Here is a 27759-nt window from a genome sequence, read left to right on the forward strand (position 1 = left end):
AGCACGATCGAGGCGCCCGTTCGGATCTCTCGCAGAGCGGAGGACCGCACGGCGTTAAGAAACGGTCCGCAGAACGTGGTATCGGAGAACTGCTTCTGAGATGCCTTCAATTGATCTCCTATCCACACTAAAGGACGCTGTGCTTTCCGACTCACCCTAATGCATATTCCCGTCGCATGGCAGTCAAACTGCATTTTACAAGCTGAAATTCTGCTTAATTTAAGATAAAAAAAACGAATTTAATATAACGCATTGCTGACCTCTGGGTCACACGGCCAACCAAGACTTTTGTTTTGAAACTCAAGATGGAATCCTCCTACGTGGCAGAACGTACAAAATATATCCATGCACAAATTAAAATTGTGTACATTACAGCGACGAGGAAGGCGCATACATCACAAACGCCAAGATCGCCCCGACTGTAGCAGAAGGAGAACATATTTTTTTACGAAAGCCTTCGTGTAGCGTCGTACCGTGCGGTGTGTCCGAGTCACACCTGCGACGGTCATTCACGTTAACCCCTTTGTCGGCCACGTCTCCCCCACCCCTCCACTCACACAAATGCGACACATGACGAGGGGCGCGCGTGTCGCTCACTCGCCCAGTGGCTGCTCTAAACCGCACGGGTCTCTGGCCGCGACACAAAGCCGGGACACAAATCCGCGACACAAAGCCCCGCCGCTTCGCTTGCTTCTCCCAAATTCGCCACTGGGTTTTTGCCCGCGTGGTGTGCGCCACGTGGTGGCGGAGGCGATGGTGCAGAAGGGCCGGTGGCCTCGAAACGTCTCCTATTAAGTACTTCTCAAGGCCACGGTGTTGTTGAGGAATGGGTTGAGTTTTTATTTTATTTTGCTGTGTGGGGTAAGCGGGACTGGTGTTTGTCAGCTGCGGGGTGAGTTTAGTAGCATTGGTGAGTTGCGTGGTGAGTTTAGTAGCATTGGTGAGTTGCGTGGTGAGTTTGGTAGTGGTGTGGGCGAGCTGTGTGGTGCGTGGTGGGTTTAGTAACATTGGTAAGCTGTGTGGTCAGTTTGATCGTCGTATTGGTGAGCTGCTTGTTGAGTTTAGTAATGGTGTGGGTGAACTGCATGGTGGACTTAATTCTGGTGTAGGTGAGCTACGTTGGTGAGTTTAGTAAAGAGTGTTGGTGAGCTGCGTGGTGCGTTTGGTAGTGGTGTGGGCGAGCTGTGTGGTGCGTGGTGGGTTTAGTAACATTGGTGAGCTGCGTGGTGAGTTTAGTAAAGAGTGGTGGTGAGCCCCGTGGTGGAATTGGTGAGCTGTGCAGTCTAGTTTGTAACGATCGGTTTCCAAGCTTTTTGGAATTTTCATGAAAACAGCGGCGTCTATAACAGCAGTGCCTACAAACTGACGAATGGCCATACGCAATAACCACGGGGCAAAGGAATTAGTGGCCAAGGATTTACATCAATCACACTATGTTTTGTGATGAAGAATAAGCGTCATTGGACAGAGAGACAGACAAATATATAACTACGCTACCGCTCCCCACTATATCCATACACGCATACGTTAAATACAAGACAAAGTTCCCCCCTATAGCCTTAACAGACTGTCGGGGCAAGTGCTGTTAGCGAGCACCTCTAAAGGCCGGCACGGCACATGAGGAGGTGGGGGTCCAGCACTACGCCCGACCGCATTTATCTCCCCAGTTGGCGATGTTTCCTACACACCACACCAGGTACTCATTTTAGGCTAAGTCGACCTAGGGAAGGCCCAGAACCGGTTAAAAAAATCGTCACTGGTGTTGGCCATGAGCGGGAATCGAACTCGGGTCTCCGGGTTCGTAGCACAGCGTAGCGCTAACTGCTACACTACCACTCCCCACAAAGATCCCCCGTATAGCCTTAACAGACTGTAGGGGCAAGTGCTGTTAGCGAGCACCTATGAAGGCCGGAACGGTACACGAGGGGGTGGGTGGCCAGCACCACGCCCGACCGTCTTTGTCTCCCTAGTGGCGATGTTTACACACCGCACCAGATACTCATTTGAGGCTGAGTCGACCTAGGGGAGGCCCAGGACCGGTTCAGATAATCGTCACTGTGGTGTTTGCCGTGAGCGGGAATCGAACCCGGGTCGCCAGGTTCGTAGTGCAGCGCGCTAACCACTACACTACCGCTCCCCACACACACACACACACTACTCATGTATAATATGCTATTAACCCAGCGGCCAGGGGTGGGAGCAGGGCGTGGGAGGGGGTCATGATGGTGAACCCCGACTCCAGCGCTTTTCATCGCAAGGCCCTGCAGGCCACTGGCGGCCCCTGACGTACGCCCCCCCCCCCCCCCCGACAACGCACAAAGAGTGACAACACCCCCCACCACCATCATCGTCATCGTCGTGACACTGATGATGTATCACTGGCGACAGCGCCCCCCCCCGCACGCCTCCCTTCTGAAAACGAGTGAAGAACACCGCCCTGCTCCCTGGGAAGCAGACCAGCTGACTGCTGAGCGAGCGACGCGGAAAAAACATCTCCGGCGCGAAGTTTCGGCTCCCGTGCCGAACGGCGGCCGCCACTCCGCCGATGGTGGAATCTGGCCGCGGCAAGGAGGTGAAACGCGGCCCCACGGGGATGGGGTGACGGGGCAACGAAAATGCGCACGGCACCTCGGTTTATCCCCTTCCACTAAAGCCCTTAGGGAGGTCCCGGTTGTAAGAATTGTTTTTACCCTTTCTGGCAATACAACAGTTGTGTTAAGTTGTTAAAACACCAAACAGAAACTTTTTGCAAGGAATCGTGTCTGCATTAACCAAACACAATACTCGTGGTGAACATGCAAACACAAAAAAAACATGCTCTGGTCTCTAACAGTTTTAGACCAGCGGGTGCCAAAAAGTGAAACACTGTTAGAGACGAGGCTCTAAAGAAAGTTGTCTCTGGTGTGGACCAATCAGTTTAAAAGACAATGCATATACTTCTAGATTTGAAGCTTTCGTGACTGCAAGGATTCATACGTAAAGTCACGTAGGTAAAAAAACTGTTATTTTGCTGTGCCTTTTTACACCTGATGAAGGAAGCTTGTTGCCTCCGAAACGTCGTGATTTATTATTTTATTTCTACTATTATCATTTCTATTACTTTATTATTTATTTTCATTTTTACCTACGTGACTTTACCGAAAAAACCTAAGAGTATGAATGCATATACTATCAGAGCATGTTTTTCGGTTTGCATATTCACCACAAGTATGTGTGGATAATGCAGACATGATTTCTTGCAAAAGGTTTCTGTTTGGTGTTTTAACATCTTAACACAACTGTTTAATTGCCAGAAAGGTAAAAAACAATTCTCATATTTTGATACTGGCAAGGTGAGGTCCCAGTTGTTAATTGACCAAAATGTTTACAGGGCCCGTGAAATGTCGGACATTCGTACGCTGAATCTCTCTTTCAAGTAAGGGATTTAAACGTTCACTACAGCGTACTGTGAAACGCAATGGGTTAAAGGAGCGTAATGGTGTGAGTCATGCACGGGGATGATTAGCGATTCTCACGGAATTGCTCCCAACGATGCTGCACAGGCACGCTGTTCAATTACGGAGGTGTTGCAGTGTTGCAATGTCGAAAAAAATTAACCCGTAAAACAAAGTTTTTCACTATAAATCCTTTATATGCGTGGCGGCTAGAGTCCTCTCGTCCTCTGGCTTGAGATGGCTGCCACCTATGGGTCAGATGATTGCCTGCCACCATTAAGCAATTGGTAATTAAATATAGAAAAAAAATTCCTAAAAAGTGTAAAGTTATGGAAAAAAATTTTTTCACGAAAATAAATTGTCACGCACAACGAGTCTGTGTGCAAAATGTCAGCTCGATTGGATCACGGGAAGTGGGTTAAAAAACGACCGAAAGATTTGCACGGTCGTAAGCGCGCACGCAAGCAAGCAAGCAAGTGAACTTAATATAAAGGATTTAAAAAAACACGAGCTCTGCTCTATTCAGGCTCTCGCTGAGTCTGCGGTCACCGAGTGCGAGCACATTGGGTCCGTACGCAACAAGGCCGTGCTCGTCAAATGTGACCAAATACACGCAAAGTGTAGAGGCCGCTATTCGGCTTCTGTGCGTGGACGCGTTCGCAACTATTAACATCGGATGAATGCGAACATAGGAAACGCTGATGAATTCGCACATCACTTGCGTGGGTAGATGTTCAGATTATTAGAGAGTGAAATTAAATCAGTGCATGCATGCATACATAAATAGGTCACAAGACAATACAATTGTGGTGTGCTAATTCACAGACACTAGTAGGAGGTACTCTCTTTTATTCCGGCCTTCACAGCCATAAGGGATAACTATATTCCAGGTCGGGACAGCCAACATGCTGCCAGACCCACAGAATTTCTCAGCAACGGCTGCTTGTTCATATTGTACACTTGACAATAGCAGCAGCAGCAGCAACAGTCGAATCAACAGCTTCCACACACAGAGCGCGAGAAAATCAGGACTCCCAAGACATCCTCGGAACCAATGTCGATTATTCAAACATTTTAGGACTACGCAGGCAAGATGCGCTTCCTGATAAATGCGGCCCATCTGCCAATGAGCGGGGCACGGTAAAGGTCGCAACGGCGATGCTGCTTGAGAGATGAGAGCCGCAGTGTGCCCGTGGTGGAGAGTCCTGGAGTGGTGAAGTCTCACGTGAATCACCAGCAGAGAGATGACTCGGAGGTTTGCGAGGCTAATTCCGTGTGAGAGCACAGAGCAGCAGGGGTCCCCAGCCACTGTGGGTGATGTGGACGTCCGGGCACCGTCAAACATTATTTTTAATGAATGCCCGAGAGAAACACCCACCATGATTTTGAAGAACAACAAAAATCGCGGTCATTTTGAGTCCGCGTCTTCCTTACTACATCGCGGTGACTTGAATGGTGATTGCGCCGATGACGGAAACGTTGACTACAAAGTAGACACTCACAAAGTAGGTTCCGTACTGATATAGCCGTCCGTAGTTGCAAAGATGTAATATTATATTACATCTTGTAACAGAGCCTCGAACTGCAGATCTCTGCAACAAACTAAACTAATTCTAGATTTGAAGATTTCGTGACTGCAAGGATCCATACTCTTTGGTTCTTTCGGTAAAGTCACGTAGATGAAAAATTATTTTTATTTTGATAAAATAATAAAATAAACATTTTTTAAAACTTATTTTCATTTTTTTTTTCATCTACGTGACTTTACCGAAATATCCAAAGAGTATAAACTAAACTAACTCGTAAACAATTTTTTTCATTTCATTTTACCAGGTAAGGCCCACTGAGCTATGTAGCTCTTTTTCAGAATTGACCTGACGAAGTGGCTTATCACGTGGCCATTTATAGCAGCCAAGTACTCTAAAACGCATGACGTTGATTCTAAACGTGGAGGAAAAAACCGGAGAAACTGGAGAAAAATCCACGCAAGCACAGGGAGAGCAAGAGAGATACATGCAAACCACAAATATAAGCCCTGAGTCAGAGTCGGGATCAAACCCACGATCCCCTGCATACCAGGCGAGGGAGTTAACATCTCGCCAATCACCGCATCCTGGGCGGCAGAGGCGCTGCCACGCCACCGCCCGTGCACGGTAATCATCGCGTGAAGTGCGACCCAGCGGAGGGAGGGTCGTGGGGGTGGTGGTGGCCACTCACTGGAGCAGTGGCGAAACTCGAAGCGCAGGTGAGAGCCGCGAAACTTGTCGACGGGGATGGCGAGCTTTAGGATCTCCCCCCAGCGGGGGCTGTTGTTGTGGTAGAGCACGAAGGAGTGGAAGTCTCGCATGTACGGCTCGCCGGCACCCAGGCTGACGCAGTCCTGTGTCGCGCGCAGCACACAAACGCAGAGACGCACGCGGTCACCCTGCACGGCACTGGGCGATTCGATTTGGTGAAGAACGCGAGTGCGTTTTGGTTTTCTTTCCGCGCTGCGACGCGTGGCTCAGCGTTTATTTCCTTGGGTGCCGCAAAGGCGAGATGTTGACTACCTCGCCCGGTATACAGGAGGTTGTGGTTTTTATCCCAACCCTGACGCCTGCTGTATAAATTTCGATTTAAAGCTTTCGTGACTGCAGGTATTCATCTTCTTGGTTCTTTCGGTAAAGTCACGTAGAAGGGAAATAATAAAGTAATAAAAATAAAACATAATAAAATACAATTCTCACGACGTTTCGGCCACAACGCAAGCAGCCATCCTCAGGTGAAGAACAGGGCTGTCGGAAAGACAGCGGCTGAATGAGTTTGCGTATCTCTCTCCCCATGGTCACGTGGATTTTTCTCCGGGTTCTCCAATTTTTCCCTTCACATTTAGAATCAACTTGCGTTTCGAGTATTTGGCTGCTAGAAACTTCCACTCGATAAGCCACTTCGTTGAGCGATCATTGTGATAGCCATGTCTCTTCTGAAAAAAAGCTATATCGCTCAGTGGGCCTTACCTGGTAAAGTAAAAATAGTTTCAGTGTAGTTTAGTTTCTCTAAAGCTTCCACCACACGTATGATTGCTGCCGGCAACATCAGGAAGTGAATTAAACCACACTTGGATGACAAACGGCTGCGGAAACTTAATAATTAAATTCCTCCAAAAAATTACTTCGGTTATTAAAACTCCACGTTGGAGTGCTCTCGCCAAAAGCATCTTAGTGTAGGGGTGTCAGGGGAAGGATTCCCACCAATAGGAGGGGAGTGGGACGGTGACAGGAGAAGGGGGAGGAGCAGGTGAGGAGATATAAGGGGGAGAGAAAGGGTGAGAAGAAGGGGTCGTTGGCAAGAACGAGATTGGGACGGCTGGGGACAGGTGTGGATGGGAGGAAAGGAATAAAAGACGAACCCCCTGCAACCGTGTGTCGGCTCTCCTTTACATTAGAATTCAGTAATATTTGTTTAACAAGACTAACCCTGCTGGTGAGATCTAAAAGGTCTAAACTAATCCAGACATTTGTTTTGCTTGAACTGCTTCTGGAATATTTGAGTTTGAAAAGCCAGCAGACTGATGAACGGAAATGTACCTTAACAATACGCATGAAGAATTCTGTAACGTGACAAAACAACCAACATGTATTTATCATTACTTTAAGATCGGAGAGACTGTATCAAAAACAAAATGTGCCACTGGTGCATTTATTCTTGGAGTCTTAAAACAGTTTTGAAAACGAATCTGAGACCTCATCCAATTTTACGTCATGCGTGCTGATGTTCACACATTGCACCAGGTACTCTTTTAAGGCCGAGTAAACCTAGGGAAGGCCCAAGTCTGGATCAGATAATCGTCACTGGTGTTGGTCGTGAGCAGGAATCGATCTCGGGTTCTGCGCTGGGTTCGTAGCACAGCGCGCTAACCGCTGCACTCCGGCTCGACACTAAGTAATCGATAGTCAGAACTAAACTGTGCGCACACACACACACACACCGAAGCAGGATGGTTGTTTGTGTAGACTGTGGCGAGTACGACGTCTTTAAAATTAAAGGGCGCTACGCCTCTCGAATTCAAATGAACGGCGAACCGCTGGCGCGCTCCGAGACTCGGCTGTGTAATGGGACATCCACACCCTGCGACTCGCAAACGAGGAGAGGCACGAAACGCCATCGGGGCATTTGAGCGTCACCTTCAGGATCTCTCCCTCGGCGTCCAGCACGAACATGGCCACCTCGATGTTCTTCTGCACGCTCTTGCCTCCCCGCTCGAACTCGCCGCGCTCCAGCGTGATGTACAGGTCGTTGCGGATGTCGCCTGGGCAGACAAATCGCGCGCCGTGGTCAACGCTGGCGGGTGAAGACGCTGGCGGCCGGCATTGTTGACGAGAGGGCCACGCGGGATCACCGAACGGTGCGAAAGCTAACGGGGGCTGCTATCGGCTGGCCGCTTCTTTGCCGCTCGCCCCGAGTAAACGGACGTCCCGCGAGCGGAGGGCACGAGCGAACTTGGTTAATGCCTCGGGAGGATGGGGGGGGGTTTGTCAAACGCAAACGACCGCACGGCGTCTGTTTCGCCGTGGGCGTTAGAGATCCCTCGACGTTAAAATCGAGATTGAGTGCCGGCGTCACCGTTACACATTTTTGCAAAATAAGTAAGAATGATCATCAAAATTACTTAATTGGGGCGAAGCCACTTTGCAACATTGCCCACTACTGACAAAAAAACTGCACCGGTCGGTGACACAGAGCGCCCTGGGTGATGGTTTTGCGCTTTTAGAATTGCGGCCTCACCAAATCCACGGCATTGTTGAACCTTTGCTCACCGCGCTCACTCAAACAACTTTAGAGGGCTTCATTCTGGTCAAATTGAAATATTTTATATATATGAAACAAAAACTTTTCGACGTAACTTAATAACGAGCGGTTTGTTGTTTCTCTTGAGCATGTAATTTCAACTCCTGATTTACACTTTGGCTCCGTTAAATGTGTAATTAGTCTTAACGGGAGCCACTTGGTAACCAATATTTTCCGCGTGCGTCGTTACTGAAAGCAAAACATCAGTAACCGACCTCGACGCTTTTTTGGGTCGCGCACACAGATACAAATGACAGTGGAACACATGCCGAGACAACGAATGAACATGACACCAAACATAAAAAAAACACAAACGAAAGAATGTGAACATACAGCCCGCAATCGTTTGAATTCTGTTAAACGATATCAAGCATGAGGAATGGCATTCTAGAAGTAAATCAGCAATGTCTGCAGAGAATTGCAAATTTAGGCCGTTTCCGCTTAAAGTGTGCCAGAGGTCTTTGATGACTTGAAAGTGAGATTAGCTGAACACATGATGGTTTCACAGTCGTTAACATCGTTATCTTTATTTAACGGTGTGATTTTTTTTCTTTAAACTTTTTTTTTTCATTAACAGAGCGTGGGCGGCGATAATCACCAAAAATTATCGCGTGAGGCATATTCCATGAGATTAAAGAGGAAACATGAAAGTCAATGTTATGTCTATTAATCAGAAGCAAGCATGTTAATCAGAAGGGCAGGAAGGGGAAAATGGAATTTTTAAAAGCGTGTACCAATGCTGTACAGCCTTGACAATGCAACCGAGATGAGTCATTTCGATCAAAAAGGTCTTTCACATATATTTTTAAATAGATATATTTATCATTAACACACAGACGTACATGCACGTGCGCATTGAAACTCCGTGTATCTCGCGTAATCTTAACCAAGATTTGGACAAGAAAGAGGCAATTCTATCGATTTTAGTTTATATTATGATGCCATTTAACCAAGGGATAATTATTGTTGTCACTACACTGACTAGTGAGGCGTTGCCACTCTCAAATACGTCGTGTGCGCCAGTTTCCACCTATTCGACTCTTCCTCGAGCCAACAGGAGAGAAATGCCGTCCACAAATCGACAAACGATCTATGCCGTTTTTGATCACAGCGTGGGGGGCAACGGTGGCGACTTTCGGAACGTGATAAGTGTTTTTGGTAAGTTAAATCATCCGCAAAAAAACTAAACTCTCCATCGTGGGTACCCTGCCGGACAAGTGCTTTATTCCTTTTCCATCGCCTCTTCATCCTCTCCACTCTTGCTCTCTGCTTCCTCCCATCCCGTTGCTGAGCTCTCTCTCTGTTTACATTTCCGTCATCGTGGCCCGAGGAATGAAGCCGAATTGATTCCGACCTGTACTTGAAATCTCGTGCCCACTGCATTTCGCCGGTTCTGTTACGCGTTGCCGAATAACTTGAATTACATCTTGAATTCCTAAATAGTCTGAGAGCGTGCACGCGAAGTTTTGGTATGTGCACTGCCTGTGAGGGCTCTGGGTTATCGGTAAAGATGGACCTGCTTAGCTGAGAGCTCAATCATTTTGGGAGGCTCAGGAATGAGATTCTAAAAAGTGTGAAGATAATAAACAACCGCTTATGTTCTTCTTTTGTCTTCTATATCTTTCCTTTCCACGGCTCTAAGTTGTTTCCTAGATTACAATGAAGAGTTTGTGCTAATGCTGGGTTGTCCCGAATGTGCGCCCAGGTTCTATGCTTTTTGTAGTTGCTATTGTTAAAAATATTACTGAAATTAAGATAATGATGCAGTACTCGGATACACGGGGTTTCAATTTCTTATTATTCTCATTGTTGCGTGCGTTTTGTCAATATAATCCCGAAGACACATACGCACTGCATGTACGTACGTGTGCATTTTAATGTCAATTCCGTTTAACCGGTCCATTCCGTTTAGGTGTAAAAGACGATTGGGAAATATTCTGAGAAACTCCATTGGGTGCCCTGTGGGTGTTCAAAATGCTTGTACTGGGGGGGGGGACGAATATACGTGGCCTCTTTCCCACGCAGCAAGGCAGAAATGATCATTTCAGTGCTCAATTAGACGTCAACTTTGGTATCGACGGTGAAGATCATTCATTTGATCAAGTCACCGCTGGCAGAAGGTTCTCCAATAGGCTGAGCTCTGGGGGGTATTTTTTGGCCGACTCTTCCAAGCTGACCAGACGCCTTGGAAGAGGTGGGGAATACCCACACTTTACCCCACCAAACGTCACCCCGCCGATCGACTGACTGTGGCGTAACCCATTCATACTGCTGGGTGGACAGAGGCCGGGGGTAGGGGGGGGGTAGAGAGGGGTTGGGCGGGGGGAGGGGGGGGAATTTAAGAAACTTGCCCCATTTTTGTTTCAACTGCCACGCCAGGAGATGGAATTTTAACCCCGTGACTTCTGGATTGTAAGGCCCCGGCCTTGCTAACCATTAGCACCGAGGCACATTGACTCAGATTAACAGTGAAGTTCTCGCCTTCCGGAAGCGCACGGTCTACTCGGAGAATTCGGCCGGACCGGGCGGCGTGAGCGCGAAGGCTTTAATGGCCAACGTTCCATCAGCTGCGAGCGAGGGCACCCAACAAAATGTCCCCGTAAAATTGTAATTTTTTTCACAAGGGTCAGCTGTCTAACATTGGCACAGGGGTGCATTGATTGCTAGGGCGAGCTGCGCGGAGAGGACTGCCCCGTGGGAGACTTACAACCTACAATCTTCTTCTCTGGGGGGGTTGGGGTGGAGGGGGCGGCAAAAGGGGAGGGGGGGGGGGATAAACGGGAGGGAACAGAGCAAGACACTGTGGTTAAAATTTGTACCACACATGCGACCAAGGGCTAACGGGTTCAGGGGGAGAAAAAAAAGCAGGGGGACGACGGGTCAGCGGCACGGGCTACGTTCGGTAACGGCAAGCGAGGGATGCGTCTCCCCGTTGTCTCAAGCGGCGGGGAAATCTGATGAGCTGTGAAGCTCTTTATTGTGCACACGCATCCAGTAGTTTCGCAGATGTCCAGTGGATCGATTGCAGCGGTCGAACGCAAAACACAAACAAATTTGCCCTCTCTCCGGCAGTACCACGGCTGATGCAAACTCCCCTTTTACTGTGCAGGCGACCGTTTGCAGATACACTCGCGTGTGTCTTTATCTTAACGTGCATCGATGTTAAATGAATGCAAATACGATAAGTAAAATAAAATGTATATTGATGTTTGTGCACCAATGTCAATGCAGTTCCTCAATGTTTCATGAGATTATCAGAGGTGGCTCAGCGGTCGAGTGTGGCGGCTCATGATTGCTCAGTTTGCGAATTCCTCAAGGGCTTATAAAATGTGCAACGTTTTGATGGGAAAGTCAACAGCGGGTTGTCCTATGGAGAGACTCGCCCCCCGCCATGGGAATGTGGAATCTCAGCCAGTGGCTCAGGGCTGTAAACATGAGATGTGCACCACATTTGGGCAAGATAGCACTTTGACGTTTTTTTTTATTACACAGAAACACAAACAGTATCACTTTGGAGTCCCATCTAATGCGAGTGTAATGGGTTCAACTGAGTCGCAGATTGGAGACTTGGAGGCAACACATTGATTCAGTTCCAACACACGGGGTCACTTTCCCTTTAGCCTATGGTGGTGACTGCCAGGCTAGCTATACTAGTTACCACGTGACTGGTGTAGCTAGCCACGTGGTGACCACCAGGCTAGCTACACTAGTTACCACGTGACTGGTGTAGCTAGCCAGGTGGTGACCACCAGGCTAGCTACACTAGTAACTACACTAGTGACTACGTAACTGCTACTGTGGACCGGGACCAACAGCTTCTGCCCGGGTCCACGTGTTGGAGACTCATTGAACAGAGAACGTAGACAAAGGGTTTCTTCCAGGATGAACAACAACCCTGGTCACTCTCAGGACCCGGCGTATCGTCTCTTTGGCGTGGCCGGCTCCGCTCTTGGCCACGTCCACCTATGAGAATCCTCGGGAAGGATCTGGGTCCCAATCACGTGACCACCCTTAGCCCCCCCTCTTGGGGCCCCTTTGTCAACTTAACCGGTCACGTGTCCTCCCGGGGGAACCAGAATACCATGGCCTTACATAACCTCATACCTCGGCCGGCACCCACACACCCTGTCCTGTAGGGTCGGCACTGCAGGCAAAGCATGGTGCCAACCAGCGCTATTATTCAGTGCTCACCAGGCCCCTCTAGGGCCGGTACTGCACCCTCACCACTGTGGTATCCGCGATGTCGCGACACCGCCACGCCGTGTCCCTCTAGTGCCGGCACTGCACCCAGCATGTGGACATCCAGCGATGTCACTACACAAGCATTGCTTAGGAACTGCATTCATTTGGGGAGCCACCATGTAGAAACTGAGCGCGTGCACAACTTTGTTTAGATTGCGCCTTTAACACACAGAGAGTGTCACTGTTCCTGTGGTTTTGCCCAATCGCTGCACTGAAAATATCATTCCTCCCTTACCGCCCACCCCCCCAGTGAGCGGTGAAGACATTTATAGAGCGTGCGGTTTCAAACGTGCCACCCCCACCCCCCCTCCCCCCTCTCTGGCACCGTTTTAGCCTTTGACGTTAACTCCTTTTCAAACTCCAGTGACAGTCAATTCCGCTGCGTTAATAAAAAAAGAAGTGGGGCCGAAGCTGCGGGCACCGGCGTTCAACGCAACGCTGCGATGTGACTTCTGGGGGCACGGCTAACATCAGTGGCGCTGAGTGAAAGCAAAATCGTCCCGGATCACCCCCCCCACCTCGCCTCCGACTGCACCAGCGTGGCGGCACTGTCGCCGGGAACCCTTCATCTGGCAGTCTGATAGACAAAAAGGGCTGTATATTTTTTTTAGTTCGTGTGCATGCGTGAATGTTGTATGCACGTTGAACGAACTTCTCTCATATGGCGTTGAAAATGTAACAAAAAAGCCCAACAGGCTACAGATGTAATTTTTATCAAAATTTTTCAGGGCATTCCATGGCATCTGGGGTGTTAGCTGAGTGGATTCCACTCGTTCCCCCAGGGTATGAGCGTTGTATCGGGCAGCCCAATGGTTTTGCACCTCTACGCATTCTCAGTTTGGCAGAGTCCCCCACCCCTGATGGTGCCATTTGTGGAGCCAATGTCCCCACACCTTCTCCCACGTGCTGTGCACACACTGTTGAGAGAGGTCCGTGGAATTAACGCCGCATTATTATTACTTAATTGCGACTTGAGGCGCAAATGCCTAAATAATGCGGCCCAAGCGATGGCTGACGGGGATTAAACATTCGCGGGTAAATTACAAAATCACCCAAAGTGTGTCAAATCGAATTATACTCTGGACAGTGCCGGATTGAGTTAGTGCGGGGCCTGTAGCATATTCATAATAAAGGTTTTTTGGTTATATCGCGTTATTTATAAATCTGTTGTAACGCTCCACCACCCGACACGGCCAATCAGTAAAAAAAGTGTCACGTTGACAAAAGACAAATAGTTCACTGCTTTAGCCCCCCGGTGTGTTGAAGAGTGAATCCACAACATTTACAATTTTTGAGTAGGAGGTTTCGCTGGTAATTACATCCAGCATCATCGGGCAATTTGCCAGAATATGTTATATAGGGACCCTAAATAAAAAAAAAACACTTAAATATTTAAAAACTATTTTTTTACTTGCATAGTAAAGTTATTGTATTTTTTCATTCGCTATACAGGCAGATAATACGACAAATTGCTAACCTTAAACACCCAGTCGTACATAAAAAGTTGAAAGCGGTATAGTACTATAGTAATAGAGCAAGTGTAGAATCACTGAACCGGAATTGATAGCTTGAAATAATCTAGCGCAGGGCCCTTGAAAGTGCAGGACCCGTAGCTACATATGTAGCTACTTTTGCTACTAGGATAATTCACTGTGTAACAAAAATATATATCTTCTTTGTTCCTGGGTAGTGTTATTTTCTAAATGCTTATGCCTCAGAAATACAAAAAATGGCTATTATTCCCCACAAACTTTGCTTTTGTGACCAGAACAGTGATAGTTTGAAATGTACCTAATTTCAATGAGAAAACGTGTGCATTTGTGTAATTCCTTAACATTAAGTCCTGGTCACAAAAGCAAAGTTTGTGGGGAATACTAGCCATTTTCTATACTTTTGAGGCATAAGCAATTATAAAAAAAACACTTACTACCCAGGAACAAAAAGCGTGTTACATAGTGCATATATAATCCGGCACTGACTCTGGAAGCTAAGCAAGCGTGAGCCTGCAGCGTCCTTGGATGGGTGCCGAGAATGGAAACCTGCCGCTCATAGGCCGCTAAGGGGTTAAGTGCTGGCCGCAAAGGCCAGTGCAGTGGAAAAAAATCCACTGTTGTACTGAGTTAATACATCCCCACGTCTACGCTTCACCGAAGCCGCATTGACCAGCGTGGTGAAGTGTGGTAAAACAACCCCCCACAACTCGTTCAGCAAAGCATTGATAAAAGACTCCACTGTTAATTTCACTGGCCGTGTAGATCGAGTGTTGTGCTGATTGAGTATGGTCTGGTACAACCTCTCTGTATGTGTCTGATCGAGCTGACAACCTGTGATGTGTGTGCGAGTCGTCTGATACCAATCACCAAAGACCAAACTAAGTTTAAAGCAGAATTTTCTTAAAATTCCAATTCTCCTTCTTAAATGTATCCGGTATATGTTGTGGATTTTTTTTAAATTAAATTATGCATTCTAAAATATGTCATTATTTACTTTTGGGTTAGATCGTGTAGGTATAATTAAGATTTTCAGCTCTATCCTCCGTCAACCGACACGGCCAATCAAATAAAGTTGTCACGTAGGAAAATATGCTAAATGATTAGATTTTGTTTTTCAGTGAACCCTAAGGTTGAAACGCACGTAACGTTCTGGCAATTTTTCTCATGACATTCCTCTGGAGATTACACCCAGGTCATTTCCAGCGTCGTCGGGGTACAGAGCAGAGAAGCATCAAGGTTTGACCGGGCTCAAATTACCCGACATGCGTCCGATGTCGCGGGCAGGGTCGAGAAGTCTGCATAATGCTTGAATGGGCAATCGCGGTGCACGAAACAATGTTATCATCCATCAGTGGATTGATTGACTAAGGGGCTGTACGAGTGAACGCTGTTTTTGGAAAGGAAAATTCAAGCCCTAAAATAACGTTGACTCCTTCATCTCAGATGTGTTTTTTTTGGTTCCAATCCACGACAGATGGGTGCCGTTACCGAACACTCCCGCGGAGCTTAGCAATTCTCAGCAGACACACAAACAGGACAGAATCGGGGACTGGGCATGCCTCGTCCACTACCTACAAATGGGTTTCAGAGCTGTGCCATGCTGGGATATCTGCTGCATGCGAGACGCGTAGGTGGGGTGCGAGCGAGCTGTTGATCGCCGGGGATCTAACGCATCGCGCAAGCGCGCACGCACGTACACACATGTACGCGTGTATGTGCACACGCGTACGTACATGTGTGCGGCAGTGAGAACATTCACACGCGCAAGCGACGGAGTAAAACCATCTACACCATGGAGGTTACAGTCTCCGCTTAAACCCAAGGGATGTAAATGTGTGTGTGTGTGCCATTATTCCTATTATGCTTTGATTAAATAGGAAAGCCTGAATCTCATAACTTTTTTTAATGAGAGTCCTGCCAAGTTTTTGTGGCAGGGCGTGGCGATTGGTACGTACGGTACGTTCCTATGGAGTAATTTGCAGGGAAATTTTGTTTAAATTCGGCAAATTTGAACCGTGACACCAGCAAGTGCCCAAAGCCGACTCTTGCGAACGCCGCGACGGATCTTTAACATCCGCTTCGAAGCGGGAGGAGCGTATTTTTAAATCCTTTATATTAAATTCACTTGCTTGCTTGCTTGCGTGCTTACGACCGTGCAAATCTTTCGGTCGTTTTTTAACCCACTTCCCGTGATCCAATCGAGCTGACATTTTGCACACAGACTCGTTGTGCGTGACAATTAATTTTCGTGAAAAAATTTTCCCAAAATTTTACACTGTTTAGGGAATGTTTTTAAATATTTAATTACCAATTGCTTAATGGTTGGAGACAATCATCTGACCCATAGGTGGCAGCCATCTCAAGCCAGAGGATGAGAGGACTCTAGCCACCCGTTTCATGATGACGAAAATGTTGACTAACCACATGGCATGAAATCCCTGCCCCCACGCTGTTTAGTGGAGACTATATATAGAGCAGTTAAATTGAAGCCGCCAGGTTCTTGAAAGTGGTAAAACGGGTCAACGCTAGTGCCCTCGGGAATATACGGGGCATGTCAAGAGGTGATCTTTCATTTTTAAATCCTTTATAATAACTTCACTTGCTTGCTTGCTTACTCAAGAAAAACAGATATTAATAATAAAATTAAACCGATGTCACGCATATAAAGGATTTATAGTGAAAAACTTTGTTTTTACGGGTTTATTTTTTGATTACTTTCTGGCTATAAATTTCCACGTGATAGGCAACTTTACGGAGCTATCATTTGTGGCCAGGTTGCTTCTGAAAAATAATTTCATACCTCAATGAGCTTTACCTGGTAAGATAAAAAATGTAGTTTCATTTGTATACTTTTCAGTGATTTGTTTAGCTTCCCTATACTTTGCACTATTGTCGTGTTTTTTGCATCATCTGTTGTTATAACGTTTCTGACCCCATGCCACTACTGGACATCTTTGTAAAAAAGCGTTGTAGCTTATCAGATTCCTCCTGCAGTACAAATACTGATTCTGAACGTGTTGCAGCTAGGGCCACGTCGCCGCTGCACAGGCGTGGGTGCAATCGTCCGTGTGTGTGTGTGGGGCAGGGGAGCTTTCATTCGTGTGCGTGTGTGTGGAGCAGTGAAGCATTCGCTCTTGTGTGTGCGTGTGCGGGGCAGTGGAGCTTTTGCTCGTGTGCATGTGTGGGGCAGTGGAGCTTTTGCTCGTGTGTGTGGGGCAGTGGAGCTTTCGCTCGTGTGCGTGTGTGGGGCAGTGGAGCGATCGTCCGTGTGTGTGTGTGGAGCAGTGAAGCGTTCGCTCTTGTGTGTGCGTGTGTGGGGCAGTGGAGCTTTCGCTCGTGTGCGTGTGTGGGGCAGTGGAGCTCTCGCTCGTGTGCGTGTGTGGGGCAGTGGAGCGATCGTCCATGTGTGTGTGTGTAGCAGTGAAGCGTTCGCTCTTATGTGTGCGTGGGGCGTTCGAGCGGCGATTCTTGCACCGCGCTATGGAACCCCGGCAACCCACAGATTGAATTTCTCACTCTAGGGCCACTTCGGTGGTGAATATCTAAACTGGTCACGGACCTCCTCTAAGTTGACTCAGCCTGAATCAGTGAGCACCCGGCGTGTGGTTAGTAAGCATCAGCGCCACGTGATACGAAGGCGGCCGGGCGTGGTGCTATGGCCACACCACTTCTTCGTGCACCCTGCCGGACTTAATGGGCGCTCGATAACAGCACTTGCCCCAGCAGCCTGCGGAGGCTACACAGGAGATCTTCGTCTTTGTTGGTGTGGGAGGCAGTGGTTCCAGCACTGCGCACTTGACTCCCAACAGCTTGGGGCTCGTTGCTGGCCGCAGCCAACATCAGTGGGTGAGCGATACCCAAACCGGCCAAGGGACTCCCCCAGGTCAACACAGCCTTAAATTAGTACCACGGCGCTGCGTGTAAACATCGCCACCAAGGAAACGAATGTGACCATGTGCGGCGCTTAGCCCACCCATCACCCTCCCGTGGTATGGCGAGCACCACGGCATTCGATCTTCGCTCTTCTTCTTCTTTCGCACGGCTGCTGATGTAGATGCAGAGCAACAACTACGATTGTACATCCAGGTGGTAAAGCCAGTGGATAACCGCGTGAGGAGGAGCAAAGTGCATCGCTGTGACGTCTCCTTCGTATTTGTGGATCAGGGGGAAATTGCATCGTTGTACGCCGTACGATCTGTTCTGGATGACCACAGTCGCACACCGGGCAGATTTAAATTTTCCATTTGTGCATCGGGTATCAGCATCTACTGCCATAGTTTGTGCAGTGGATTCGGTTTAGGGTGCACCATGAGCTTCGTTGGAGATTAAACCCAGGGATCTTCTGCGTTGGGTCTTTCTTCTGCGTGGGGTCTTCGGTGCTCCGCTAACATCACGTGCCCTAACACTCCACGAGGCTGCTTTGGAGATGTCTGTCATTGTGTGCGGGAGTTTCCGTCAAGTGGGTGCGACACGATGCGTGCACATGTCTCAGGGGGAGGAGGAACGAGGGTACCTGGAGGCTTGGCAAGTGCGCATTTGACGTGTTCGTACGCACATCGTAAAACGAGCGTCAGGTGTTAATTTGGTAAAACGAGTGCGGACGTCGCAGGCGCGAGTGACTGCTGATTAAAACAGCATCTGCAATATATATAAATAAAAATGTCGGATTCCATCCCACGCAGATTTTGCTCGCACTAATTTGGTTCACAGATAATGAGAGCAGGCGGTCCATTTTCTGTGCAGTGCAGTTGGTCGCACCGCAGCATCACAGCACTTAATGGCAAATATAAAAGCACTATTTTTAATTGGAAGCGCTTGCGGCAATGCAGGAGGAGGCCTTTCGTAAAATGTTCAACGCAACAAAGAGTGGCCATTTGCTCTCGTAGTAATATCCCTCCGCAAACCCCCCCCCCCCACCACCATGAAAACATGGGGCAAAATGTCAATTTACAAATGGAAAGTTCTTCACGATAGCCGCCCAGTTGTTTAAACTGTTTTGAAATGACAACAATAATGGCCAAGTCAACAATTTGACGCCTGCATCGCCAGGGTTAAACTAAGGTCACTGTGTCCTCGGAGCCAGGGCGATGAACTGCTTTACGCTTTTGGGTAACCACACTCTGCGCACAGATTGTCCTACCGCTTGGCGCAAATGTCCAAACAGAGAAAAGCAATTGTGTTGATGACTCCGCTCGCAAATGCTGCGATTTCACTCGCTCCTCCGCTATTTAATCGGGCCAACTGGAAGGCGAAACGTGCAAATTGGTGAAGCGTCGTTGGCATTAGCGTGGAACGAGAGAGCGGAATGAATAAGAAAATAAAGACACGAGATAATCCGCTCCGGTGCAGCACGTCCCGCGTGCGTAAACGTGTTCACACGTCTTCTTGGTTCTTTCGGTAAAGTCACGTAGAAGGGAAGTAATAAAATAATAAAAATAAAACATAATAAAATTATTATCACGACGTTTTCGGCCACAAGACAGCTGTCTTCCCGACAGACTTGTTCTTCACCTGAGGACGGCTGCTTGCGTTGTGGCCGAAACGTCGTGAGAATTATTTTATTATGTTTTATTTTTATTATTTTATTATTTCCATTCTACGTGACTTTACCGAGGGAACCAAGAAGATGAATCCCTGCAGTCACGAAAGCTTTAAAGCGTTCACACGTTTTAATGCGGGGCGCGGGGGGCGCGGGGGGTGGGAGGGGGCGGGGTGCGGGGGGTGGGAGGGGGCTGGGCGCGGGGGGGGAGGGAGGGGGCGGGGGGCATCGATGTTCGGTCAGAACCGGTGGTCGGGCAGGGACACAGAGAGATCGGGCGAAGCGTAAATGCCCCATTAGTATTCAGCGCAAGCGGACGACGCACCTGAACAAAATGGATTCTCAAAACAATAAAGCCGAGCACATGGCCCCGGCACAAAGAGCTCCCTGGTGGATACATTCTGGCGTGGAATGCTTTACCTACCACTCCTCCTCCTCACGCAGCAGATGCACGGACAGTAAATAACAACACACGCATGCATGCAAAACGAAAAAAACAACAACACAGAAACCGCAACGCAACCTTGCCTGCGACGGACGTGCGTACAGACCTGGCATGATGACGTCTGAGAAGCCGAGTTTCCTTGCGAAAGGCACGCCGCGGGTAAAGATGGTGGGGTGCTCGCGTTTCATTTGGTCCATCTCTCCATGCAGCATCTGCAGTGACACTATCAACCCTGGGGACACGAGAATGGGCCAAACATCGTCAACGATCACCACCGACAATGACGACAATGATGACGACAACAACAACAACAACGCCAACAACAACTACGACAACAATAACAACAGCAATGACAACAACAATCACAACAATGACAACAATGACAATGACAACAGCAACGACAACAATCACAATGACGACAATGACAACGACGACAACAATGCCGACAACAATAACTTCGACAACGACGACAACAACGAAGACAATGACGACAACAACAATGGCAACAGCAATGACAACAATCACGACAATCACAACAACAATCACAACAAAGACAACAATGATGACCACAACAACAACGCAAGGCAAAGACACATCACAGCCGCAGTTGCCTTTAGCGAGGACCACTTTGTTTGGTGATTTGGTGAACATTAAAATAAAAAAACGTCTTTCAGAGATTTCCCCCTCAAATTAAACGGTGACCATCTCATATTTACAGCCCATAGGCAGTGGCAGAAATTCCACAATTCTACGATGGGACGGCAAGAATATATATATGTATAGCGGAAAACCACTGTTGACTTTCACACAAAGTTGCACTCGGTTTTATCGACCCCGGAGGGATGATGGGTTGAGTCAACCCCCAATCAGAACTTCAAACTTATGGCCTTCGACGTAGGCTTTCGCGACCAATATTATTTCTAGATTTGAAGTTTTCGTGACTGCAAGGATTCATACTCTTTGGTTTGTTCGGTAAAGTGATTTAATTCATTTTAATTTTTTACCTACGTGACTTTATCCAAAAAACCAAAGACTACCAATGTTATTCAAAATGTGTCGTAACTCTCCACCACCCGACACAGCCAGTAAGCTTTGTTCACATTATAAATATTGTGGATTTACTCTTCAACACACCGTTGGGCTGAAGTGGTAACTAATTGGCACGTTTTGTTGACGTGACAAACCTTCCTGGCTGTGTCGCGTGGTGGAGGGTTACGCGATCTAACCCCAAAAATCTTTATTGTGAATTCTGACCTTCTGCTTGCATGCCACTCACTCTACCGCTGAGCGAACCTGGCTGTTTAGTGAGCATCGACTAAGGCATTAAGAGGGATGGCACGGACCTCTTATTGAGAAGCCATACAAAAGCAAGAGTGTATGACACCAAATCGATACGGTGTCCCTTAGGAACTTTACATAAAAGCTACGAATGCTTTGGTGTTGTCGTTGTTGCTTTAGTGTCGTGATGATTGGGCAGTTCTTACAGCAGCAGCAAGCAAAGTTGCGTACTCCACCACGCCTGACTAGGAGTGTCATGACGTATCGATTTTCCGACTAGCTTCGATTCGTCACTCATATCGGCATTTGCGTTACGGCGTGCGAGACTCCATCGCCGTATTTGCCTTGTGCGTACATACATGGGTCCACGTGACCGCCGTTTCCATGAGAGGCTGCGATATCCCAGAAATTCAGTCATTTCTTCTCGTGGCCTTCAACGGGCCTGCACCACTGCCGACTCAAATGTTATGTTAAGTAACTTTTTTTTGACGCAAAGCGGTTTGTTCATTGACGATATTATTTTTCTTTGAGTGCGAGCCAAAAAAACCCCCGTACGTATGGACGCTAACAGCGGCGTAAAATAAACAACCCCCTAACACTCTTCCGTGAAAATGTAAAATGCGACTCGTTGATTCGCCCGTTCATCACAAGCCTCACAAGATCCCGCAAACCACCGACCGACCGTGCCACCGCTCAGCGTAACGGCGCCCCGGGCTTCGAGCGTGGGCTGACCGCCGCGCGTTTGTTTGCAAGCTCTGGAATTCTCTTGGAGGCCGGGGCATTACACTTCGATGGAGACTTCTCATTTTTTTTTCATGTTAAATATTTTTTCATTCCATATCCTCCCTCACATCGTACATTGCAACATCATCGTGACGTTGTGGACGTCATCACAATGGGCATCGACGGTGTCAGCGGGCACGCCGGGACTCATCAGAGCCGGCGGCGGGAGGGGAGTCGATCAAGACTTCTAAGTCCCGACTGAAGAACCCCACCACCGATTTAACAAGGCTCCCCGTCGCTTCGTGTGTATGTATGTTGAACTTTTTTCGCACCGTACGTATCCAACCGTGCTAACTTATCTCGTCTCTTTAGTCTATCTCTCCACGGTTACTTCTCACTTATTTCTTCATTTACATGGCACGGAGTTCGGATAATCCATTGTTTAAAGGTCGCCTTATACATATAAATTATGATTATCATCACTGCAAAATGTTAACAGGGGAAGCCCCTTCCACTTCGAGCCCCCGCAGTCGCCCTTCCCCCGCACCTCCGCTTAGCACAGTTGGCTACGTACGGTGCAAAAGAAGTTCAACATACATACATCTGTCGCCCATTAAATAGATTTTATTTTAAGGCCAAAGTCTTATTGAGAAATGTGTTCAGTAAAACAAAAAATCACTTTCTGTCGTAGGGCATTTGAAGAAAAGCAACGGGCGATGAGTGTATTTTATTTTATTCTCTACGCCTATTCTATGGTGTCCGGGTGGTATCTGAGTGGAGTCCACTCGTTCCACCAGAGTACGCGCGCTGAATCGGGCAGTCATCGGTGATCTACGCCTTGGGGATTGCACCTCACAACGTTCGCAGTTTGGAGAGTCCATCTTCCATTTATGGAGGAAATAAGCGTTTATGTTGGTGCGCAATGACGGAACATTTGTAACCGTCGATGTGGCCGACAGCAAGCAACAGATGTATTGAGTGCTGGGGATAAGGGAAGCCTCGAAATCCCAATCCATATGTGCAGTTTCATTTTTAATAGCCTGTCACTTTCACTTATTCCTCAGGTGCCGCAGACTCGGATGCAGCACAAAGCAGCCGCTGTCACGTGGTGCACATTATGAGCTCAATTATTACCCAGAAACAAGGCCAGAACCTTTACAAAACGTAACACCAAATGATTATGTTTTTATTTTAACAAGGCACCACTGAGGTATACAGCTTCTTTTTTTTAAGCAGCGACCTGACTATCACACATGATAGCTCAAGTGAAGTGGCTTATTACGTGGAAATTTGTAGCAGCTACATACTCTACACGCGTGATTGTTGATTCTAAATGGGGAGGGAGAAAAACCAAAGGACCCAGAGAAAAATCCACGCGACCACGGGGAGAGTGACACGCAAACTCCAAATATACAGCAGGCGTCAGGGTCGGGATCGAACCCATGATCTCCTGCATACCAGGCGAGGGAGTTACCATCTCGCCCCCCCCCCAATCCCTGCTCCCCCCAATTTTGTGGAATCGCGATTTCCACAATGGCACAGAAATATTTGACGCGATTGAACGCAAGCTGTCTGTGTGCTACTGCTCTTGCACAAACGGAGTGGCGATGCAAAGACCGGTTTGGTACGCTTTGAGCTCTGCGCTGCAGTTTGGTGTCTTTAGAGGTTCAGGCGGTGCCCGTGGGCAGCGCGTTTACAAACTCGCACAGCCGAGGCCATCACGGGTGCGCAGGCGGTTGTTAGCCATGGCCGCGAATTTAATCCAGGCCATTGGGTTCACGTCACAGTGTGTTAATGACATATTGACTTGTTTAAATGCTATTCTGCAGGCAATTAACGACGCATACGTTCCAACGAATTAAAGTAATTAATTACACACATTTTATGCACGCGATGTATTTCTGAGAAGTTGGTCATATGCCTACGAATGCCAATGCTTTCAGTCATTTTGGAGAGGTTGTATGTATGTTTGTTGAACCTCTTTCGCACCGTACGTAGCCAACCGTGCTAATCGGCGGTGCGCGGGGGAAGGACAACAAACTAAACACAAAAATCAGTTCCAAAAAATTATTTTGTCAATCTAGATGATGATTTTAAAGTGCATAGCTCCAGTGGCTTTCTAATATCGGAAGGAAGAGCATTCCAGACAGCTGCAGAAGCGCATCTGAAATCACGCGATGCAGTGGCGGCCTTTGTTTGATGGCTAGCCTTCGAATGCGTAGCTTGTGTAGGAATCGATTATTTAAATTTAATACCAAAAAAACTTGCTGGTGTTGCATTTTGACTAATAGTGTGAACACTATGCATGAGCGAAACAGAAACGGTATGAGTGAGATGGTAAACACGGTACAAATCTGACATCAGTCCTTGTTCTGCTCTGCCCCCCACCCACATTACCAACCAGCACAAGGCAAAACGTGGAGAAGTATGGTCAAACAAGCCCAAGACTGACATCAAAGTGAAAGAGGCCTTCATCCACCAGTAAATTAAACAATTTTTAATTTGAGATACAGATCACAGAAACAATGAATATGCTTGCTATTTTCGTCATCCTTGTGAAGCGCAACGCTATGACGAATGAACACCGTAAGTTATTTTTCTAACGGACAGCAAATGCCTTTTTAAATGAACGTCGTCGAGAACGTCTCGCGATTACCACCGAAAGTCACTACGTCTCTTTGTGTGAGGCCCTCCTATTGCGCGAGATCAGACAAGAGTGCCTTGTACTGAAAGCGACCCCCCCCCCGCCCATGTCCGTGTCTTGGAAATAAAATAAAAAAATAAGACAAGAGACAATTTAGGTAATCAGGCCAAGTCATGCGGAGAAGTGGGACAAATACGTTGAATCTTGGGTGGAAATGCCAAAACAGCAGCGCCGCTGTTGGACCATCAGCCAATCCCGTGAGCAGCTCGCACATAGATGACATTACACCCGGGCGGCAGGGTGGCAGGGTGGCAGGGTGGTAGGGTGGTAGGGTGGTAGGGTGGAAGGGTGGCAGGGTGGTAGGGTGGCAGGGTGGTAGGGTGGTAGGGTGGTAGGGTGGTAGGGTGGCAGGGTGGCAGGGTGGCAGGGTGGCAGGGTGGTAGGGTGGTAGGGTGGAAGGGTGGTAGGGTGGAAGGGTGGCAGGGTGGTAGGGTGGTAGGGTGGTAGGGTGGAAGGGTGGCAGAGTGGCAGGGTGGTAGGGTGGTAGGGTGGCAGGGTGGCAGGGTGGCAGGGTGGCAGGGTGGTAGGGTGGCAGGGTGGTAGGGTGGCAGGGTGGCAGAGTGGCAGAGTGGCAGGGTGGCAGGGTGGCAGGGTGGCAGGGTGGCAGGGTGGTAGGGTGTCAGGGTGGCTGGGTGGCAGGGTGGCAGGGTGGCAGGGTGGCAGGGTGGCTGGGTGGCGGGGTGGCAGGGTGGCAGGGTGGCAGGGTGGCCCAGCGGGGAAGACTCGTGCCTCACAGCAAGAAGTCTCATGCGAGTGAAAACCCAGCACACTGACAACAACACTGCCCTAATATAAAATGAAATTGTACATATGTAAGTCAAATCGTTGACGTTTTATAGCATAACCGCTACGCCACTGCGCCGCCCAAAGTGGAGCGGACGTGAGTCTAAAATAATCGGCACACTTTTACAGCTGAAGTTGATTTTTTTGACAAGGTGAGAACTTGATTTGAAGCTTTCGTGACTACAGGAATGACTCTTGGTTCTTTCGGTAAAGTCACGTAGAGAGACTGTGTGTCTATGTGTGTGTCCCTCTCTCTATGTTGTCTTTGTGTTGTGTCTCTGTGTGTCTCTGTGTTGTCTCTCTCTGCTTGTATGTCTGTCTGTGTGTCTCCACGTCTGTGTTTTGTCTCTCTCTCAAATTTAGCAATCTTTGGAAGAACGTAATCAACCAGGTAGCGTGTTGACTGTTGTGTTAGCCGACTCTCTGTGTTGTATTGCGTTATATTTCTAAGTTTACTAGGTTTGTTTTTCTACTTGATGACGATTGCTTGTGTTGCAATAGAAACGTCGTATTCTATTATTTAATTTACTTTCTTTCTACGTGACTATACCGAAAGAACCAAGAGTAAGGTGAAGACTGAAGATGCCGGGATGAGTGTCAATTGGAAGGGTGACCTGGGTGTTCGACGAACGTACCCTGAACGTAACAATTCGTATTAAGCTTTTAATCGAAAACTGATTCTTAACCGAGGAATTGATGCGTTGCTGCACCTCGTCCGGTTTGTCGCCGGTACCAAGGTCACTTGCAGAATCCACACGGTCACAGGGGAGTCTGCGTGCGTGAGCACTGCGGGTTCGGTGGCGCGGCAATTTCACGCACCGCGCTGTGAACCGGGCGAACCGATTGCCATTCCCGTTCATGTGCCTCCCCTAGGTCGACTCAGCCTCAAATGAGTAGCTGGTGCGATGTGTAAATATCGGCCACCCCCTCTCGTGCGCCGTGCTGGCCTTCATAGGAGCTACTCGCAAACAGCGCTTGCTTCAACAGTCTGTAATAAGCTGAAGTTGATTTTGTTTTGGCGTCCTCTGGTCTAACGCCGTTTTGAGACAAGGGTCAAAAGAAAGCTGTCTCTGGTGCGGACCAATCAGTTTCAAAGACAATGCATGCATTATCAGAGTATGTTTTTGGTTTGCATTCTGACCACAAGTTATGTGGTTAATGCAGACATGATTCCTTGTAAAAGGTTTCAGTTTGGTGTTTTAACGTCTCAACACCTGTTTGGTTGCCAGAAAAAAGGGGGAAAACCTCTTCTCACAGTCTGTAATAAGGCTACGTTGGGGGGGGGGGGATATTTGTCTTCGTCTAATCGAGAGGGCTCTGTGACATGAGATTTACATTGAAAGTTACGATGGCAGCAGGAAAAGTAATAATGAGTGTGGCTCACACGACGTTGCCGTGACTGAATATTAAGGGTCATAATTGCTTTTTGATCCCAGTCACATTGGTTCCAGTTCCTTTGATTAAGTTTAATGCGATTTTCAGGAATTCTTATCTTCATATAGATAATGCACGCGGGAGCAATTAGAAACTACAGTATATATATTTTACGGTATTAGAATATGTCAAAGTGTGCTTTGAAAGCAATTCATTGCACGTAGAGGCCTGGCCATACATAAGAGAGACATTATAATACGGTCATGTAAAGTCACAAAAAGCTATTTGTCCTCATGAAAAAAGAGTTGTATTATGTTATCATGGAAATGCAATGAAAATGTCCGTTTTACCTCCTGGATAAAGACACCACGTGTGTGTCGCATGAACAGACAAAGATCCCCCGTATAGCGTTAACAGACTGTTGGGGCAAGTGCTGTTAGCGAGCACCTACGAAGGCCGGCACGGTACACGAGAGGGTGGGTGGCCAATACCGCGATGTTGACTACACACTGCACCAAGTACTCATTTGAGGCTGAGTCGACCTATGGGAGGCCCAAAGCCGGTTTAGGTAATCGCCACTGGCGTTGGCCGAGAGCGGGAATCAAACCCGGGTCGCTGGGTTCGTATCGCAGCGCGCTAACCGCTGCGCCACCGCTCCCCACATGAAGAGAACACGCAGGAGGACATGTGTAGCCGGGAGAGCTATTGAACGTGGTCTGGACTCAAAATTACAAAATAAATCAGTGGTTGAGAGCATGTTGGAATGCGTTTGTAAAGCTGGACTTGATAATGAAAGGAAACTGGGCATTATAATCAGTTAATACTTCCTACGATGACCTAGCTCAGACATACGGTTACTAACAAAAACAAACAGATGAATAAAAAACTGAAAATTGCACAAAATCATGGAGAGATGC

General features: G+C 47.9%; 1 protein-coding gene across 7 annotated transcripts in view; it reads right to left on the bottom strand.

Moving 5' to 3' along the window:
* Nucleotides 1–27759, bottom strand: part of DOCK3 (dedicator of cytokinesis 3) — a 229446-nt gene that overhangs the window by 62480 nt on the left and 139207 nt on the right. For 4 of the 7 annotated variants that reach the window (XM_061573882.1, XM_061573881.1, XM_061573878.1 and 1 more), the window contains exons 14-17: nt 20087–20212; nt 10969–10986; nt 7598–7722; nt 5652–5814 (exon numbers count right to left, since the gene is read on the bottom strand). In XM_061573882.1, the coding sequence (XP_061429866.1) occupies nt 5652–5814; nt 7598–7722; nt 10969–10986; nt 20087–20212 (432 nt within the window). The remainder of the gene's footprint in view (nt 1–5651; nt 5815–7597; nt 7723–10968; nt 10987–20086; nt 20213–27759) is intronic. The other 3 variants (XM_061573883.1, XM_061573884.1, XM_061573880.1) reach the window with 1 other exon arrangement.

This window comes from Lethenteron reissneri, chromosome 54 (assembly GCF_015708825.2).
Source record: "Lethenteron reissneri isolate LAM-NWPU_2019-01 chromosome 54, ASM1570882v1, whole genome shotgun sequence".
NCBI classification, from domain to species: domain Eukaryota; kingdom Metazoa; phylum Chordata; class Hyperoartia; order Petromyzontiformes; family Petromyzontidae; genus Lethenteron; species Lethenteron reissneri.